The sequence below is a fragment of the Condylura cristata genome, unplaced genomic scaffold, assembly GCF_000260355.1.
Source record: "Condylura cristata isolate star-nosed mole 26May11 unplaced genomic scaffold, ConCri1.0 scaffold00030, whole genome shotgun sequence".
Classification (NCBI taxonomy): domain Eukaryota; kingdom Metazoa; phylum Chordata; class Mammalia; order Eulipotyphla; family Talpidae; genus Condylura; species Condylura cristata.
Window position 1 is genome coordinate 19,063,844 of NW_004567131.1, and position 20,029 is coordinate 19,083,872.

The 20,029-nt window shown below is 38.9% G+C and overlaps 1 protein-coding gene across 2 annotated transcripts in view; it reads right to left on the minus strand.

Annotated features, from left to right (window-relative positions):
• Window positions 1-20,029, minus strand: part of NMT2 (N-myristoyltransferase 2) — a 27,020-nt gene that overhangs the window by 3,274 nt on the left and 3,717 nt on the right. Inside the window, exons 2-11 of one of the 2 annotated variants that reach the window (XM_004691266.2) lie at window positions 16,671-16,806; window positions 16,228-16,270; window positions 12,466-12,610; window positions 11,529-11,647; window positions 11,343-11,434; window positions 11,116-11,232; window positions 9,930-10,100; window positions 8,708-8,816; window positions 3,870-4,040; window positions 460-627 (exon numbers count right to left, since the gene is read on the minus strand). In XM_004691266.2, the coding sequence (XP_004691323.1) occupies window positions 460-627; window positions 3,870-4,040; window positions 8,708-8,816; window positions 9,930-10,100; window positions 11,116-11,232; window positions 11,343-11,434; window positions 11,529-11,647; window positions 12,466-12,595 (1,077 nt within the window). In that variant the 5' untranslated portion in view covers window positions 12,596-12,610; window positions 16,228-16,270; window positions 16,671-16,806. The remainder of the gene's footprint in view (window positions 1-459; window positions 628-3,869; window positions 4,041-8,707; window positions 8,817-9,929; window positions 10,101-11,115; window positions 11,233-11,342; window positions 11,435-11,528; window positions 11,648-12,465; window positions 12,611-16,227; window positions 16,271-16,670; window positions 16,807-20,029) is intronic. The other variant, XM_004691265.2, reaches the window with a different exon arrangement.

Sequence of the window (20,029 nt, forward strand, 5' to 3'; positions counted from 1 at the left end):
GGAATTGAACTCATGCGGAAGTGGCTTCAGATTCTCAGTGCTGTGCTTTAACCCGCTGCGCCACCAGGGAGGGCCTAACCCTTATAATTTTTATTAAAATTCCAAGTCTTAAATTTAGTGAATAAGGAACTTACTGTGCAAATTATTCAACAATTCACAAATACTTTCCTTATGTCATGGATCATGTTTTACCTATATTCCTTATATTATGGGTTTTATATATTCTATGAGGTTAAACATTTCTAATTTGTATAAAATATCTTTTTGGTTAGGTCACAATAGAATTGATAAAACAATTACTGAAATTTTTAAAAGAAACCTTTCCAAAATTCTTCCTTTGACAGGAACAGTAAAAAAAATTTCAGATGAATTCTAGCTATGTGAAAGAAAATACAATAAAGTGTTTTACATACTTTGACACAGAGAAACACACAGGACAAAAAGGAGTGAGATGCTTACCAATTTAGCAATAATGAGTGCGTCATTCATGAGGTCCAGCAGGGGAGTCTCTGTGTGAATGTTATAGAAGGAGTAGGCAGCCTTGAGGCTCTTGTGAGCAGGGTGGTGCATGACTGTGGAGGGGAGTGTGTAGAAGCTCAGGAAGTCAGTTAGTTTACCAGTGGAGTTCTAAAGAACAAAGGTAATGTCAGGTAAATATCTCCTTAAACGAACTAGCTATGCTTATAAGCTAATTTTTTGAAAGGACTAGTACCATAACTGTCAAAATGCAAAGTGACAACTCAGACTTTTCCTTGATTTAGGGCTCCATATGGTATGATAGGTAGGGGCCAAGAGGAGCACAGATTTGTTCTTGAGCCTAAGTGCAAGTTGGCAATTTGCATAAAGTTCTTAAAAAATATGACTTGTAAAAGGAAAGCTTCCTATGGTTGAATGAGACTTTCAAGACTTAATGAACAGTGATAAAAGTAGATTGCTTTTGCAGAAATGAGTGTGCTAGGGACTAGATGCCTACCTTCTCCAGCCCAAAGATACTGTGTAATATCTATCATTACCTTGCATAACGCAAGAATTTTATCAGCTTAAAGTGAAGTTGGATAGAGTTTAGAAGTTTCTGAAAGAGAAACTCCAAAATGTACTCATGAAACAATATGAAAATATCAAAATTAAAAAGGACACAAAAGATGGTATTCATTTCATTCTCACTGGTATACCAATACAAGAAGTCAGCCAGTATTGTTTGGGCTTTTTAATGAGCTGCGGTGACCTTTGCAGACTCTGTGTTTGAACTATGTAATTCAAACTATGATATTTGAATTGTGTGGCTGAAGAACCATGTATATGCCATTTTTCTTTTATGAAAGTATTTCTTTTATCAGAGAAGCAAAAAGGGTGGATATCTACTTTTTAAAAAAAACAAAAAAGATTTTATTTATGCTTACAGAACTGGGGTACAGGCCTGAGTTGTGGTGGGTGAGAGGATTCACCAGAGACAGAGTGGGGAGCAGAAGAGGCAGATCTACTGAAGTACACTGCTGAGGGGAGCAGCGGGCGAGACAGGAGAGGTCTGCCACGTCATGTGGGTCAGCTCCCTGGCCCGGGATCAAACTTGTGCTGCAGTGGCTTCGCAGAGCTTCATAATGCTGTGCTTTAACCCGTTGTGCCACCAGGGAGAGCCCGGATATCTACTTTTAAGAAGTACTTCTGATTCATCAAATGTCCCAGACATTAAGCTAACCCTCTTTTGCTCAGTATTAGCAGCTCAGATTAGAGATGAATTAGAGACCAGCAATGTCGGCCCTAACAAGAATTTTCAACTTGAAAAATACCACAACAAATTCAAAACAAAAACACCTCAATTGATGGGTCCAACAGTAGTGTGATTACAGAGAACAGAAGAATTCAGTAACATTTACCCAATCTGAATGATAAGAGATAAAAGACTGAAAAAAAAAATAAGCTTCAGAGATCTATGAAGCAATAAGTAAAGATTCAAAATTCATGTCATTGGAGAGACAGAAGAAAATGAGAAAAGGTAGGGCTCAATGAGCACTTAAGGAAATAAGGGTTAGAAAACTCCCCAACACACACACAACAGAGTCAAGGAGATCTGTGAACTCCAACAGAGTAAACACTAGAATTTCTGGCCAAATAAAAGCACAATTAAATTTCCAAAAACTAAAGATAAAGAAAAATCTTGGAAGTAGCCACAACAATACAGTCCATTCCCCTGGGGCTACCGATTCAAATGATTGCAAATTTCTTATTCAGAAACAACAGAATAGAGAGGAAGTGGTTCAGTATTATTTATGCACTTAAAAAAAAAAACTATTAACTGGGAGTTCTATATCTGATATAACAGTCCAGGAAAAAAAGGGTAAATAAGGATATTCTCAGGCTAATAAGGCTAAAAGATACTATTATTAGCAGACATTCTGTTAAGATAAGCCAAAGGATAAAATAAAAGAAGGCACCTTGGATCATCAGAAAGGACCATAGAAAGAAAAATCTGGTATATACTATATACACGATCTACTTCTTTCTCTTTGTGGATTTTATAAACTTACTTGAATATTAAAATAGAAATCATAACAATTAGATATCCAGATATTTAAAAGGCAAGAAGGTAAAGGGACAGGGTGAAAGTGAAGTCACTTGAACTGGGAAAATATGGAGAAATGTGAAGCTATCAGACCACAAAAAAATTAGATAGTCACAATGAAATAGCCAGAGTGAACATGACAAAAACTAATCAGCTATACATCAATCAAAGTAGAATATAAAGAAAATATTCAAGTAGCCTACAGGAAGGCAAGGAAAAAGGACTGAGGGAACACATCAACACTAATAAGGCAGACTTAATGTATTATTATGTTTCTATATTAGTAATAATATTAATATTATATAACTATAGTATATTAACATATTAATACGACATTAATATATTAATATGTTATATTAATATAATATGGCCTCACATTTGTCCACATTTTCCCACTTCAAGTGAATTCACTTCCACCTTGTCCTTTTACCTTCTTGCCTTTTAAATATCTTGATATCTGTTATAATCTCTATTTTAATATTCAAGTAGGTTTATAAAACTCACAAAGAGAAGTAGACAGTGTATAGTATATACCAGATTTCTCTTTATATGTTCCTTTCTTTCTGATGATCCAAAGTTATCCAAAATCAGCAGCAAATAGGCCACTCCACAAGGGAGTGAGCCCCCTCCCAAAGAGAAAAGGGCTGTTGTCAGGGCAGTCTCTGCACTGGCTTAGGACAGCAGTCCTATGCCTATGCAGGTGCTTCTGTCCTCCCACTCTCTCCCTCCCCAGGGCAGCGGCCTCCTGCCTGCCTGTGTCCTGTACCTGCCGGGCTTCTCTGCACTGACCTCCCTCAGAGAAGGCTGTTCTCCTAAGGCCCCCTGCCTGCAACCATGCAAGCCTCTCTCAGCAAACCTACCCCTTTGAGGTAGCTCTTCCAGACCACTTGTGTCTATGCAAGTGTCCTCTGTCTGTCTCTGCTCCTAATAAACCTGCTCTCTAATATAACTCAGTCTTGTGGAGAAATGTGCCAGGGAACATGCCAAGTGCCACTGAAAGGGGAGCTCTGGTCGAAACATTCCCAGAGTGAACCCAAGGACCCTGAACTCCAAAAATGACATCAACAGCAGTGGCAGCAGAAAGATACTCTGGTTCCCCATAAGTAAGTAGTGTAAGTGTATTACTTATGTTTATCCAGGACAAGAAACCCTAAGAAAGCAATCCGGTTCTTAAGGAAAAGCAGAAATGTGGCAAAGAAACAGTTATGGAGCAAGAAGAGATGGGCACTCTGTGATCTTTCTGGAAAATTAAATTCAATTGCACACTATTTTCAAACTTCACTGCATTCTCTTATCACAGTATCTTTACCTCCACTACAAATGTGTCAATTATGTGCTCCTGGGGGAGGAACCAGTGGGCAACTTCCTCCTCATTCATCACTGGGGCTAGGTGAAACTGCTTCAGGTAACTGTTAGTTAGTTCTCGAACTGCTTTGACATCTCTTGGTTCCATTGGTCTCAAGCCTGAAGTCTTCGTGACCTTGTTTGAGTGAAAATAAAACAAATGGGTCAGTTTAACAATAAAAGGAATACAATTGTTGTGCTAAAGTGTGATCTGAGACTAACACTATGGTCAGAACTCATATCTCCAAATCAGAATGTGCAACTTAACAAGATTCCTGGGCGATCTGTAAACATATTAAACTTGGAGAAGCCCTGGGTTAGAACATAAATTAGACAGTGCCCTGTACCTTCTTATCTGTGTGCCACGTCTTGGGTCAGTATTACCATGACCCCAAACTAAGTCAAAGGGAACACTCCAAATCGATCTCTGTACCAAAGCCAAGAATTTTTTATTTTTTTATTTATTTTTTTTTTCCAAAGCCAAGAATTTTAACAGCAGGACTCAACACATGTTCTAGAATATTAAAACTGCTATGTCTGATATCTTGAAAACAGTAGAGAAACCTCTTTTATTCAGCAGCCCCTTAAATGAATAAGGTTATTTTTTTTTTCATAAGCAACAGAAATAAAATGAAAATAAATCACATTGGTCAGAATGGAAAGGCAGGCATTTCACAGGCCAAGTGTTTCTAAAGGTTAGCTGCTAAGCACTGGCCTGGCTTCTCATACCGCCTTTTCAGGAAAAGGTGATTGAGATAGGCATTTGATTCCAGTACTCCAGAGCATCACAATTTTTTACATTTGACTAGAGGAATCAACAAACAAGCAAACAAACAAACTAAAGGTCAGGACAGGTCCCCATTAGGATTTGTGTAGGGACCAATCCTTACAGTGACTCCAGATGACACTTAACTTTCTAAAACTGTGGTGCAGACACCGGGGCACTTGAGCCTGGAAGTGAGAAAGCCCAAATATTTCCTTCTTTGCACAAATAAAAAGTTAAAAACTTAGAAACACAATTTTTTTTTTTTTGGAAAATAAATAATGGAGAAATTTTAAGTGCTAAATAATTTGTATATAAATATTACTACCCTACCTTTTCTGTGCTGTTATTTCTAAGCATTTTACAAAGTATCTGTAAATTAGATCATTAAAATTCCTGCATGCCAAAAAAAAATGTACAAAATGATGTAAAAATAAACATATATATAAAAAAAAAAACTAAAAAAAAAAAATCCCTGCATGCCCCAGACTAGCAGTATGATAGAAGCCAAAGGCAGAAAATAAGTTTACATCTTGAGTGCTAGTTATGACTGACCGTAGGAGTTGTGCCGAGGTTTCTAAGGCTCAGGGTCGAAGAATACTGATTGATTATTCATTAGTGAGGGGGAGGAGATGGAAGATGTGTTCTTTGCATTTACAGATCCAAGAGTTCTTAGCTGAGTATTTACTAATGTCATTCATTTAAGATTTATATAATTTATAACATAATAATGTATCTTTAGTTTGTTCTAAACTGAAAGAACGTTAAGGTCTAAACACTTAATAGAGAACTCAAGCTTTTATCTGTCAATATCAAAGTCTTCCAGTGCCAGCTTCCAGCAAAGGTTTATCCCTTCCTGCAAAGAGGCAACATGGCCTCAACATGTGGTCAGTAAATGACTGAATTCCTTTGTTTTGTACCTTACCCACTTACCAAACAAGGTAAAGGCTGCTGATATGGAAAATGTCAGGTCAGCTTTGAGGAGAGGGCACTTCTATGGCCTGGCATTTATGTGCATGGCAGGTAACACAGACACACATATCATTAAAATTACATGTTTGTGTGTATATGTATCTATAGTTTCCCTCTAAATCAATTTTAATAGTATAGCATTTCTATACTATAGTTCATGGGAAGGGGAAGCATATATGACTTCCAGTGAAATAAATATACATTTCTAAATGTGAGTCTACCTGTATACTCTCCTCCTTAAAAAAGACTTTTTTTACTATGAGGATGACCTTGGTAAATCTTACATAGCTTCCTCAATATTAGACTGGTTTTTATTTTGTTATTGATTCAGTAAAAATCAACAACATCAAGCAATTCAATTAATGAAATCTACAGGATATATGGTATCTGTTAAAAGAGAACATTCAGAAATAAAGAAAAAAGCTTGCCAGCTTCTTTCTGAGCAAAATATTCCTCTGCAGCACAATTCTTATTCATTGAATATTCATATGGCAAATCACTAAAATCAACATCTTTTACCCAGCAGACATGCTTAAAGCAGTTCTCAAATATTTTGGTCTAGAATTCTTGGTTTGTTATGTTCTTTAAAATTAATTCTGTATTCCCAAAAAGATTTGTTTATGTGGGTTACATCTATTTATATTTACCATGCTAGAAATTTTAAAACGGAAGAATACACAAGCATACATTCCTTATAGCTTCTGGAAAACTTTATACTATACTCCTAAGATACAGAAAAATGCAAATTTTATCTTATTATAAAAAGTGTGGGCTTCAGAGATCCCTGAAAAAGTCTAGGGTGCTTCCATGGGTCCATGGGCCACACATTTTGAGAAATGCTGTCTTAAAATCTCTGGAGGTCAGAATTAAGGGTTGTGAAATTCAGATAAAGAAAACTTAGTAAAACAGTATGTTTGGGCAGACAGGCAGGGAAAAAAATATATTAGCTTGGCAATTCATAAGCATATCAAACTAGCTTTTACAGAAACACTAAAGCAGAAGAGAAAAATCAGACTAAACCAGCTATAAAAAAAAAATGACTTTTTTTCCCTTTAGAAAACTGGAAGGATATATTTTTTGGCGGAATAACAATGGCTCATATTATCTCAAAGCCTTCACTTGCCTGTTTCTAAAATCAGAAGCACATACCAGGCATGAAATAATTTTTAAAAAGCAAAATCAACGCTCAATCGATAGCTGTTGTCTTCAGGAAGAGACAAGGAGAACATCAGGGTCTAGATAAAAATGGCAAGTTTTGGCAAAATCAGGAAAAATGAAGTGTCAGTGTTTGCTGAGAGTTCAAGAACAAGAAAAAAATTACCACAATCAGAAATGCTTTCCCAGGTTCAATTACTTATGCACTATGTGTTAGATTCTATATATTGGAATCTGTCTAAGATCTACTTACACAGTTCCTGAGAAAATAAGGCCCAGACTCTATTAACAAGCAGAAGCAGGGTTGACCTGTGTCAAACTAGGTGGCATGAGCTGTTCTAGAGCCAAGACTCCAGAATATAGCTGCAGACAATATTTACAATTATTTTTGTTTAAAATGGAACAAAAGGCTAGTATACACTAAAATATCATCCATTGCTACTAAATCTAGCAGAACATCTGTGTCTCAGTGTGTCTTGGCAAAGCTTACCCTTCTCACACGTGAGAAGTCGTTTTTATCTACTTCAGAATCCTTCACCTTGGAGAGTACTGACAAGAAGAAAAAATGACAACTTTGGAAACGTTCATCAAAAACTAAAACAAACTGACATTTAAAGGGTATATATGTCACTACTGGAAAAATCTCAGTAGGTTAGCTAACAGAAACTAAAGGAGCGGGCTCTGGGATGGTTCTGTCCTGACTAGAAGACTCTAGGCCTATCAGAGCCAACAGGAGCAACCTGCCCTCCCAGCAAGCAGGAACCATACCTGAAGCTATGGACGTGAGTGTCACTCAGTTTAACTCTCATAATCAGAAGTCTGTGAAGGCCTGAAGCAGTAACAGTAGTGACAAATCAGATAAGGAAGTCAATCCCTTCAGTAAAAGTTACATTCAACAAGGTTTTTCTTTTTATGCTTCTGGTACAAAATGTTCTTAAATGAGACAACTGCTGGCAGTGGGTGAAAAGACCATCTGACCCTGACAAAAGGAGGCAGCCTCGTGAGGCTTTCCTCTTGCGTGCTGAGCGGACCTGTGACTGGTTCCTAACTCGTCAAATACAAGTGACCAGATCTCACTTGTGTGAACTAATTACAAAAGGTTTTAAATTCCATCCTACCAGCAGATTCATGGTAGAATCTGTCCTCACTGGCTTTGATAAAACCAGCTGCGATGTTATGAGCCATCCCAAGGCCAAGAGAATCCACACAGCCAAGTATAAAGGCAGCATGCTGCCTCCAAGGAGCCATGTCCAGCTGTCCACCAGGTGCATCTCTAGTTTGAGTTCCTAGATGAGGCCCAGCTGTGGTGGACACCTTGACAGCAACTTCATGGGAGACCTGGAAGCACTTACTTTGACACTGACCACAGCAGATGTGCTATTTCCAACAGTTGTACTTATGCTAATTGATAACTATTACGCCATCCAAGCTCCGAATAAAGCCAAAACTGGTAAGCACATGTAATCTTTCCCACATTAAAAGGCAATTTTTCATAATTAAAAGTTGCCAGTTAAAAACAGAATTTAGTAAGACATTATTTTCTCCGCCAGGTCTTTACTTTATACTCTTTCCCCTATTTCTACTACATAAAATAGCATTAGAAGGCTGACATTTCTTCCCTCTTACCAGACCACAAACACTCAAAATTTCAAAACTTCAATGTCTTGATTTCAATTTCACCCCATCACAAACTCAGTTATCTTAAAAAGCTTAGAAAAAAATTGTTATTTCCAAATGAGCATCCTAAATTTTCCTACCCCTGGAGTTCTATCTAGTTTTACAGAGTCTTTTTAGCTACAAATTCCCTCCCTGAGGCATGCGTTCATTTTTTAAGACTCCTGCAAAAAATTATTTTCTACATTAAAAATTTCATTTGTTGTAGCTTAAAAAAACTGCAAATCATTCTTACTTACATCCGGGAGTCTGTATAGCTTCATTGTTCTCTGTAAAGTCATATTTCTACTCAAGTGAGAAAATTTCACTTCTACCAATTTTCTGGGGTTTAGTGATCGATGCCAGTATCTGAAATACAATAAATATTTAAATCTCTGATTGATTTCTAATTCTACAAGTTTTTACTCTTTGTGCCAGTGTTCATTAAATGTCACAGAAGCACTCAATGAACACCCACGTTGTGCCTAGTACAGTGCCAGAGTTTTAGCCTCTTCCTAAGCAAAGTGATTTTATCAATCACTTTGGACCTCTGAAATACATTCAGCATTCTGAATTATGGCCCTTTGTAGTGCGGGACTTTTTAATCTCTATGTATAAAGAGGAATCTTAAAAACAAAAAAGAAAATTCATAGTGCCCAATTTCTAATAATAATTTTATAGAAACATGAAATCATCCTCCCTAAATGAGGGGGCATCATACTTTTAGAAAGAAAACAACTTTCTGAGAAAGAAACTTGTATTTCTTAAATAGTTCCAGTTTAAGTACTGGGATAAATGACTTTATATTAAAAATATACCTATGAAGGCCTATACCCTATTTATGAATAATTCAACAGGCAAGAGTGATTTTTACTGTTTTACCTTTTACACCATGTTTAATCTGAAGTTTCATCTTATGTCAATAAAAATAATGGAGGGAAATGAACTGTTGCTTTAGAATTAGGTTAATCAAGTGACAATGTGATAAAAACTTTTCTCACTGGATTAACCTCTGGGAGCTTGGAAGGGTAGGGAAAGACAGCCTTCAGAGCCTCCACCTTTTCTTGACTCTTGGAAAACAATTTTTCAATTGCTGTACGTTGAGCTTTCAGAATAGTTCCTGATAGCTCTTCTGAGCACAGCCTAAAAGCTAAGTGTTTGGAGAGAAAATAGTAGTATTGCTCGACATTTTAAATACACAGAGCCCTGGGTTTTTCCAAAGGAGAGAGAACACTAGTCTTTCAAAATGAAGAAAAACAGAATTACTAGCAGGAACATGTTAAAAACTCTTTTTAATCACCCAGCAGTGAATGGCAGACTGAAGAGAATACTGGCTCAGCAGCTCTTGGTTCTAGTCTCCATCTCTGTGACAGAATCAGGGGTAAGACAAAATCCCTCTGAGTTTCCCAGGAGGAGAATAAAGCTTCAGGTACCCAGCAGTGTGGAGACACACCGAATGAAGGTAAAATGTGGCACTGTCACCTGCATGTGGCCACTGGCTTAGGAAGGACCACTCCAGCAGTATAAACAGCTTGAAAAATCCCCTCCAGGTTCACTCTTCTGGTTATTTCTCGAATTAACACTGGAGCCACCCGCTTGGATCTCAATTTCTTATGAACACAGAGGAAGTTTATTTCAACCATCTTCTTCACGCTAAAAAAGGGTTAAAAAATTAGAGTAAATTGTGATGAGAACATTTCAAACATTAAGACAACATTCACAAAATTTCAAAGACCAATAAATAAAGACTATTAAAGTGACTCCCCTTTAATACAATATGTAAGGAAAGCATTCTATTACTCAGACATGTCACAAATTCAGATGAATACACTTTTCCCCACAGTCCTCTGCCAAAATGATTCTAATACTAGGCCATGAAGACATAGCCCCTTGGTTCTAAACAAATTTTGGGATTTTGGTTTTTATTAAGTTTTCAATTTACAAACAGGATCAGAGATGCCTCAGTTTCTGCATCCATTTTTACCTAGAATGTATACAACTATGGCATTAATTGGGTTGTCTAGATGCAAAACCTAGTAAGATGCAATTCCTAGGATCCCTGAAAGTTCCCTGACCAGAATTGGTGCTTTTCTGTGCTTCACAGCCCATTTTCTGCTCTCCTTCCAGAGATGCAGGCATTTGATTTGGCATACAATATGTACTGAGCACAAACGTTTTCAGCAGAAAGTAAGTTAACTCAGTATAGTGCAAGGTAAACATACCTATTATACATTAGATCTTTGACTTTCGTGGATTGATCTTTAGCTTTCTGGGCTGGAGGCTCAGAACAAAAATGGAACATATTTATGATAGATACAATTTTTTTTGCCCCTAGAATTTTTTTATCCTTTATGAAATAAACCTAAAATACCTATTTATTTATTTGTTTATTCTGGTACATACATAGATATATGGGTGTATGTATGAGAGAGAGACACATCTGTGTGTGTGTGTGTATGTGTGTGTGTACGTGTGTGAGATTGAGAGGTAAAGAGAAAAGATGGCCAAAAAGCAGCGTTCCCATTTAACTCTCACTTTGCCTCTGCCCCATATAACCTCTTCCACTATCAACAGTCTGCATTTATTCATTTTTAAAAGGCTTTTTATAATTACACAATTCTTGGAAAAACAACACTTAAAAGCAACATGGACAAGCTTTAATGCATACCTGTCATAAATCCGAATGTTTGCTGGGATGGCACTTATGAAACCTACTAATTTTTTGTTTGAAGACACTCTGACCCCACAATGCCACTGAAGAAGCCAGCCGGGGGGACGCAGAGCCCTGAAGATAATGCAGGGAGAGCAAGCAGCTGCCAGTTAGTGTTAAGAACACAGGGAATGAATCAGCCAGGAACACCCCCACCCCCAGCACGCCTGAAGATGGGGGCTTACCACAATAGGAACTCAGGTGAATAGTCAAAGCGGAACATGTTGTCGTCATCTTCCACATAATTCTCATTCAACAAGGTGTATAACTCCTTGAGCTACAAGAACAAACAAGTGTCCTATCTATGGTGCTCAGAACCGCCTCAAACAATTTTTGTAAATGTAGGTGTCAAATGTAAGAGTCTGACTCACCACTTCAGCATTACCCAAATCTAAAGTGTCCCACATAAAACCCTGTGGCAAGGAGTACGGCTCTTGTCGTACATTGTCTTTATCTGCTTCAATTGCACCGTGGGAGGTTATTACTTCATCTAGAGAGGAAGAAAAGAGCACAGAAAGATGGAATATTCAACTGTAAGGTCTTTTCACAATCTAAGTTGGTCAGCTATGTGAAGAAGAATCATTTTTAGGAATCGGAGGCTTAATAAAATCTTTAAAATATTCTTTAGGTAACTATTTCAGTGACCTAATGGTAGCTTAGTAGTGGTTGAGAATCACTACTCTTTCATCAGGAAAGAAAAGAACCCTATATGTCATCTGATGACATCCTGAAGTGATTGTGATTTCTCAGTCTCTACGCCATAGGTTCCAGATTAATCAGAAAGGCAGTACCACTGCATGCAACTAGGGTTAACGACACAGCCTTAGAGTGACTGTTTTTTTACACTGCAATCCAATAAATTGGGGGTGGAGGACTGCAGTGGCCACTGACCCCTCCCAAATTCTAAAGTTAACCTCAGAAGTGTTTACGCCTCTCCATCTAAACTGCTGGTAGAGCACCTCAAGTCATCACTGCCTTGAGCTAAGAGTGTATAAACAGCAAAACTCCATAGAGCCCAGAACCAAAAAATAGGGGTTGGGGGATATATTCTCTTTTATATCTACAATATCTTTACTATACTAACATTAAAATAGGAAACAGGATTTTTTTAAATAGGGGTAGGAAATAGTCTAAAAAGAATCACTGAAAGCCAACATTATCACCCAATACTTATATTTTAAGAAGAAAAATATTACTTTTGTGCACATTTCTAGTCTGTGGTATGAACCTTGTCCCTCTGGGGCTTTTTGTTTGCTATTAATCTAGTTTTGGTTTTCTGGAAGGGGGGCTGTGAGCAGAAAAGCTTACTTAGTTTGGGTACCGGCTGTGTATCCCAAAACTGGTATCTATGTTTGGCAGCCTCATCAATGTTCCTGGCGGGGCCCTGGCATGCGGATAACAGCTCCATTGCTCTCTGGATATCCTGCAACTTCTGCATTGGAAAGGTGGGATTCTATAACAGCAAAAACACAGAGACACAAAAGATGAGGAAGTCGCCACTCTGCTTCAATACCTGGGGCAGGTACATGTGTATCTGCCTAGGAGAATAAAACATGGAAAAAATGAACCACCCTCCTGTAAGCTGGCCAGGACCTTGACCTTGAATATGCTAATGTATTCAACGATAAGCACGCTCATCATGTTAAAGATAACAACTATTCTACAGTTTGAGTGGGGGCAATGACAACTTGGGAAATTTAATCAAAATACCCTTGGCTTCATTTTCCCACCCATCTACCAACAGCCCTCACCATCACTGTCTGGGTGGAAAGACAAACCCCAGTGGCATGCAAAGCGCACATTCTATCCCACAGCAGCCAGCGAGCCACCAGCCGCGGTTTCACTATCGGGGGAAGCTCTGCAGCAGCAATGGGGGGGATGAGGGGTTGGGGTGGGAGTGGGGGCAGCAAAAGAAATAACCTCCAGAATGGAAACTAGGTAGAGGGGAGATTTTAGCTCATAAACAACACACACACACAAAGAAAGCTGTGCTTAGTGCTGAGCTGGGAAGGAAGCTAATCAAGAAAGGAAACCTGAAAGGAGGCCTCCTCCTGAACATGCTCTACCCCCACCTCAGGCTCCTCCAGAGACAAGCCTTCCAGGGAGAGGGCTGAGCAGTCTCCACAGATCACGTCCTTGGCAACTTACGTGTTGGAAACTAACTTCCTCTTTGTGTAAAACATAGTTTCAGTCTATAAAATTAACAACTCTAAATTCTCAAGTTTTTCCTCAAAACCAACATTCTTGTCATCAAAAAAGAAGCCTCAGCTTTCAAAAAAAATTCCTCAAGTAGCATAATAGTACATTGAGAATGAGACTATCTCGAAATGAGAGAGGAAGATGTAGGTCGGATATGGAAATCAGTCAGTCTTCTCAATACGTGAAATAACCAATTAATTTCCTAATTCTGATGCCACACATAGCATGCGCCCCACTGTGGTGCAGAGGTGGTTAGGAGGAATGCCGGAGCCCTGGGTTTCCTGTAAGTGGACACACGAGGGATCCTCGATGATAAGCAGTACTTTAGTTAACTTTAAATCTGAAGTCTGTGGTCTGCAGCAGACTATTAAAAATGGGAGCTCACCTGTTTGACCAGTACAAAAAGGAGTTTGTTTACTGGCTTGCCTTTTGATTTTATAAAGATTAGAAGCAGCACAAAGCAAAGAATGCAACTTCTACAATATAATGAGTTTGACAGCTTCCCTCCACCCCCACCAAGAAAACAGGATTTATTTCATAGGGAATGTCCTGTGATTCTTTACTTACTAGATTTCCTAGGAGTCTTGCCACTAACATGATTCAAGGAAATTAAGTGCTGGACTCTAAGGAGATGCAGTTGAAGCCTCAGTGTCTCCATGCACACACCTGGCAGCACTCACCACACAGTTCTGCCACCCTGGGGCTGCTTCACTTATATCTGAATTAAGGTCTAAGTGGCAAGGGTCATACCTCACACACATGAACACAACAAACTACTTTTGCTGTTCTCATAGGGTATTTTTTTTCGGATTTTTCTTGTTTGAGCGCCAACAAAGAAGTAACTGATTTTAGTAAAATGAAACTCAGTGTCTGAATATCCACCAACACACTATGTGAGGAAACCTACCTCTTCAATGAGAACTCAAAGCTCCGATATTTCAACAATAATGCTTGAACATGCCTGTGTTTATATTCTTTAAAAAGGCAAAGTAGAACTCAGCCTTACAAAAATACACCTACAATGCCTGCACTGAATTTGTCATGGTAATTCTCCACTCCTCACATTTGATTTAGGTCCTCCATCTAGCATACCCAACAGAGACTGTTTTGCAACAAACATGAATCAGCATCTTTGCTCCAAAGGAGCCAAGGATCCCAATTCCAAGAAGTGGACTTAGTGTGGTTTCTACCCCACTGAGCTAGCCACGTTAGGCTGGCCAGCATTCATGAATGGCCATTCATGAAATATTTATATCCCAACGCTCACAAGTTTCTTAAAGCAAATTTAAGTAAGCACAAGTTTCGAGTTCTTGGTGACAAGTTATAAGGAAAACTCAGTTATGATAAACCTATCTATTCACCTTTCATAGTGGCACCACCTAAGGAGAAATGAATTAGTGTTAGGCAAGGTGAGACTGTGTATCAACCCTGCACTAGTTCCCCACCATTACAGTCCTGTAAGATAATGGCCGTCCACATTTGCTTCTTGGGGAATATTAACAACTGTACTCTCCACCCATTATTTTCCAATGTTAATAACTTGGTTACTATCTTCAAAGTCTGTCCTCTACCACTAAGAAGTCTACAAGAATCCAGACAAATATTTTATTTTGGTTCTTGAGTATAGGCCAGAATATTCTCTAAACACAGTTCACTATAATTTATGAAGCTATCTAGAGCTGGCATCAGCTTAAGGGAAAGTGGCTTTAGTTTTCAGAAATACAATGGAGAAAAGCCCACATTAAAACAATTTTGACTTGCTCTTAAAAAGAAAGAGCTCTTCTACCATATAATGCTGACTGTGTCCCCACCTTGGTAGCTCCCAGATCCTTCTAAGGGATTAGAGGCAGGGAAGACTCAAGGCCATCAAGGGTGTAGACGTGGGTGAAGCTAATGGTGATGACAGAAGCAACGGAAATGGCCACACCTGCATATAAGTAACCTGCCCTTATCGGATGGAGCCACATTTAAACATGGAGAGCTAATCTTGTGAGCTGAGGGGCTACTTTATAGGCGTTGCCTTTTAAATTGCATCTGGTGGAGAAAATAGCTATTACCTGAGAACCAAGTTGAAAATCTAGGGAGGAAAACTCCCATTTTCTTCTTACCCCACAAAGGTAGTTGCGAGGGGATGGGGGAGGGTGGAAAACTGAGGCAAGTCATTTTCCTTCACAGTGATTCGGGTTCTTATGTGTAAAACAGATAACAACAATACCACTACCTGTAAAACTTGCTTCATGACAGTGTAAACTGTGTCCAGGAAAAAAATTAAACCCCACATTGAAACAACAACCATGTGTTATTTGCCTTAAATGTATAAGTCATCTCATAAAATGATCTAACTCCAACCTCCTAACAGTCCTGTGAACTGATGGAAAGGGCTCATCCTGTCTTTCTTGCAAATGAAGAAATGGGCTGAGAGCAAAATCTGGTGCAAAGACACAGAGCTTGTGAGCCACACAGTCAGGTCAGCCTGGGGTTGACCCACCAGCTCCTGAGTCCTTTCCATCACACCACAACACTGCAACTTTCAAGGTCAAATTTCTTCCCGTATAATTCTAACTTCATCTTCCCCTTTGCACTGTGAGATTTTTTTTTTTTAATCAAGAGAGCTCTGTGCTTCCATAAGCAGCAGAAAAAAACTGCTCACAGCCAGGGGCCTTGGGGCTGGCCCCACAGAGAAGGACGCCTGCCATCTGCACCACTGACCACACAGCAGGCTGGCCATCTGCCAACACAGGGCCCCTTGTGGTTTCCTCTATAATGGGTGTTTCTTCAGGAGGAGTGTCAGGAGTTATTTCCCCCCCTTGGCAATGGAATTAAGAATGGCCACTGAAGACTGGTCTGATTCAAAGTCAACGTAAGACTTACCCGTGACTGCTCCCGCTGAAATCTGCTGCCAGATGGTGTTGTGCTATTCAGGTAATTAGACAGACACCCAGAAAAATTAAAATGTGAATATCTTCTGAACTAAAAGTAATCAAATATTAAGTGTAACTTAAAAAAAAAAATGCAAAAAAACAACAAACTCCTAAGAAACTCACATTGAGGCTTTTTACAATCTAAGTACTAATTCAAAACTGAGAAAGGGGGGAAATACAGGCAGAATCCACATCCACACAAAAACACAGGATGTACCCCTAAATTATCTGGGTGCCACAGCCAGTTTAGGGAGGCTGTAATACCCTCGTTACTAGTGCCACTTGGTACTCACAACAAATCCCTAACTGCCCTGGGATTCAACAGAGCTAAACTCACAAACCCGCTCTCCCGTGCACGGGGACCACAGAGGTTAAGTCACACAGGGCTCTCACTTTTGAAGGCTGCTGAATTTTAATCTCCTGGGAGTCAGATGCTGAGTCTGACTTGGTGCCTCCGGAATTTGGTTTCTCCTTTTTTCTCTTCTGTTTCTTCTTTTTCTTTTTGGCACCCAAATCCCCTCCAGGACTTCTGTTAGGAAATTCACAGAAGGTAAAACAACAAAAAGTCATCATGCAAAATCTGGAGTGAATAAAGCAATCAATTAGAAAAGCACACTTAAAAAGCAGAAAAAAAATCAGGATATACATGGGAGGTAATATTCAGTCAGATCAGGAAGTTAACATGACAGGGAATTTGGAAGAATTAGTTGACAGTCATATCACAGGTGCTTAGACGTCATTTAAGCAGGAAAATTGTAGCTATAAACTATATTTTATAACAAAAGTGAAACAGTTTCCACAATTTTTACTATCCCACTAATCTACTCTTTAGTCAGCCTCTTAACAGAGAGATGCGTGCTATAAAAATTTTCATTTATAACATCTCTTGAGTACATCAACCATTAGTCTTGCTATAACTGAACCAAAGAAATTGTTTCTCTGCAGAGGGCGATATTTTTCCTGATAGAGATATTTTACTAGAAAAATTAAAAAGAGAGAGAGAGAGAAAAACCAAAACATTAACTGGCAGAACATTTCTGCTTGAAATCCTTGTCATCTACAGCTGTCAATTTCTGAATGCACGAATGAAACACTAGTAGATCTCACACCTGCATTTCTTTGGGCATATTCCTCTGGGTTCCGAGGAGGTAAATGAAAATCCAGAGTCAGAGCCTATGGCATCATAGTAGGGGAAAATGATGAAAGCTATCAGCTCCATTCTTGTGTTCTCAATCAGTCCTATTTGTCCCTACACACTTTCTTTTTTGAATTTTTACCTAATTAAAAAAAATCAAATAAGACTCAAAGGTCATTAATATATATTGACAACCTTCCAACATTGTCTTTAAAGGCAACCAATAGTTTGTTGGTATATATTCTACCAAAACTCTCTCCTCTAATCATGGCAACATTTTTACAATAAACTTACATAAAATTAAATTTCAAACATGTGATTTTAAAATTTGCTTTTTGTTCCCTTCAACATAACAATTTACCTTGGATGTCTTTCCACGTCAGGATAAACTAAACTGTCTCTTTTTCTTTTCAGCAATTGGAGAACAGTCCCTTGAGTAAACACATGGTTTTTATTTAGCTATTTCTGTATTAAAAATGTTGTTATGAAAACAATATTCTGATACATCATTATGTATTTGTGCTAGTGTGTCTAAAGGTGAAATGCTAGATCAAATGGCATGCACATTTTTTGGTCTCAATAAAATAATTATGACCGCTTCACTGAAAACTATACCAAGTCCCACTCCACCAAAGATAAATCCAGTTTCTGGTTCTGCTTATAAGCAGCTTGGAAGTTACCACTCCACTCTAACAACTAGCAAAAAGCTGAACAGATTGGAACATTAACAATTCTTTTTGGGTCCCTAAGAGGTGAGGACACAGGACAAACTGGTGCCCCTAAAATTGGAGAGACAGAGATGACTACAGGGAGCAGAAGTGTCCCATGGTGGAGACCTAAAGAGGACGCTGCCTGGGAAGTCAGGACCCTCGCTGAAAAACTCGCGCTGTAGGTACTGCAGGGTGGACAAGTCTGAGGGTCAGGATGCAGCACTGCAAGTGAGCTGCTTCAGTGCGAGTTCAATTCCAGCCCGAGGTGACCCACAAGGCGCCGCAGACCTCTCCTGACTGGCCCGCTGCTCCCCTCAGCAGTGTCCTTCATTAATTTGCCTGTTCTGTTCCCCACTCTGTCTCTGGTGAACCCTCTCACCGCCCCTGCACCTCTGGCCTGTGCCCTGGTTCTGTATGCATAAATAAATCTTTTTAAAAAATAAAATTACATTAAAAAAAAGAGATTTATGTATTTATGCATAAAATAACTGGGGTACAGGCCAGAGGTGTGGAGGGTGAGAGGATTCACCTGAGATGGAGTGGGGAGCAGAACAGGTAGATGTTCTGAAACACACTGCTGAGGGGAGCACTGGGCAAGACAGGAGAGGTCTGCTGTGCCATGTGGGTGGCTCCCTGGCTAGGGACTGAACTGGTGCTGCAGTGGCTGAAGATAGCTTCATAGAGCTGTGCTTAACCCCTGTGCCACCAGGAAGGTCCTGTAGAGAGGAATCATTTTGAATTAAGCCAAAAACACTGTTCTTCTTAACAAGGCTCTCAAAAAAGACACTAGTTAGTTGGAGCCTCACCTACCTGGGTATCATCAGAGCGTAACAGATTTGGGGGAGGGAGTACCTAATGCTAGCCTGCTCTAGCCACCTATCCCTTGTAAGTAGAGAGAAGAAAACTGATGAACACTTGAGAAGTTCAGAGTTCAGAGTCACAAGCTTACAAAAACTATTGGGGCCAAAACCTTTGAAGCCTCTCCTCTCCCTATCCCCCATACACACCTTTCCTATACATAACTAATGGCCTATTTACAGGAGTTCCAGTTACATGGGCTTTTATGTCTATCAATCAAGAAAATATAACAAGGCATATTAAAAGGCCCAAAACATAATGGGGGTGAATAAAACAGAGCATGCATCAGAACTAGCTGCAGTAGGAATGTTGAATTATCAGACTAGGAATTTATAACAACGATAATCAATAAGCTACAGCTTCTAAACAGATAAAGGAGGAAGCAGGCAAAAGCAGATGGGCAATGTAAGTTGCAAAAAGGAAATGATAAGGAAAAAACCAAGAGGGAATGTCATTAAGATCAAAATCACTGTAACAAAGATGAAGAATGCTTTTGATGGGCTTATTGGTAAGCTGGACACAGTTGAGGAAATCTCTGAGTTTGAGGAAAAAGCACTGAAAACATTAACAGAAATCTCCAAAACTAAGAATCAAAGAGAACAGAGACTGAAAAAATGAACAGAATATCCAAGGACTGTGGACAACTATAAATAGTGTAACATATAATGGGAATACCAGCAGGAAAGAGAAAAGGAACAGAAGAAATATTAGAAACAATAGTGGCTGAGAATTTCTCCAGGTTTAAGTCAGTGCTAGACACTAAGCCACAGAGCCAAAAAGGTCGGAGAACACCAGGCAGAATTAATGCTCAAAAACTACACCTAGGCATATACTTTTAAAGCTATCAAAAATCAAATATTAAAAAAAAATAAAGAATTCTGAAATAGATAGTGGAAAAAAAAACCTTAGAGGAGCAATGTAATAGTCTGACAGTCTTACAGTAGAAAAAAAAAGGGGGGTTATACCTCTTTTTATGTGCAACACTGATCATTTATATTTTCCCCTAAATTGCTCATTTATATTATACCACATTTAGAATATTATTAGTC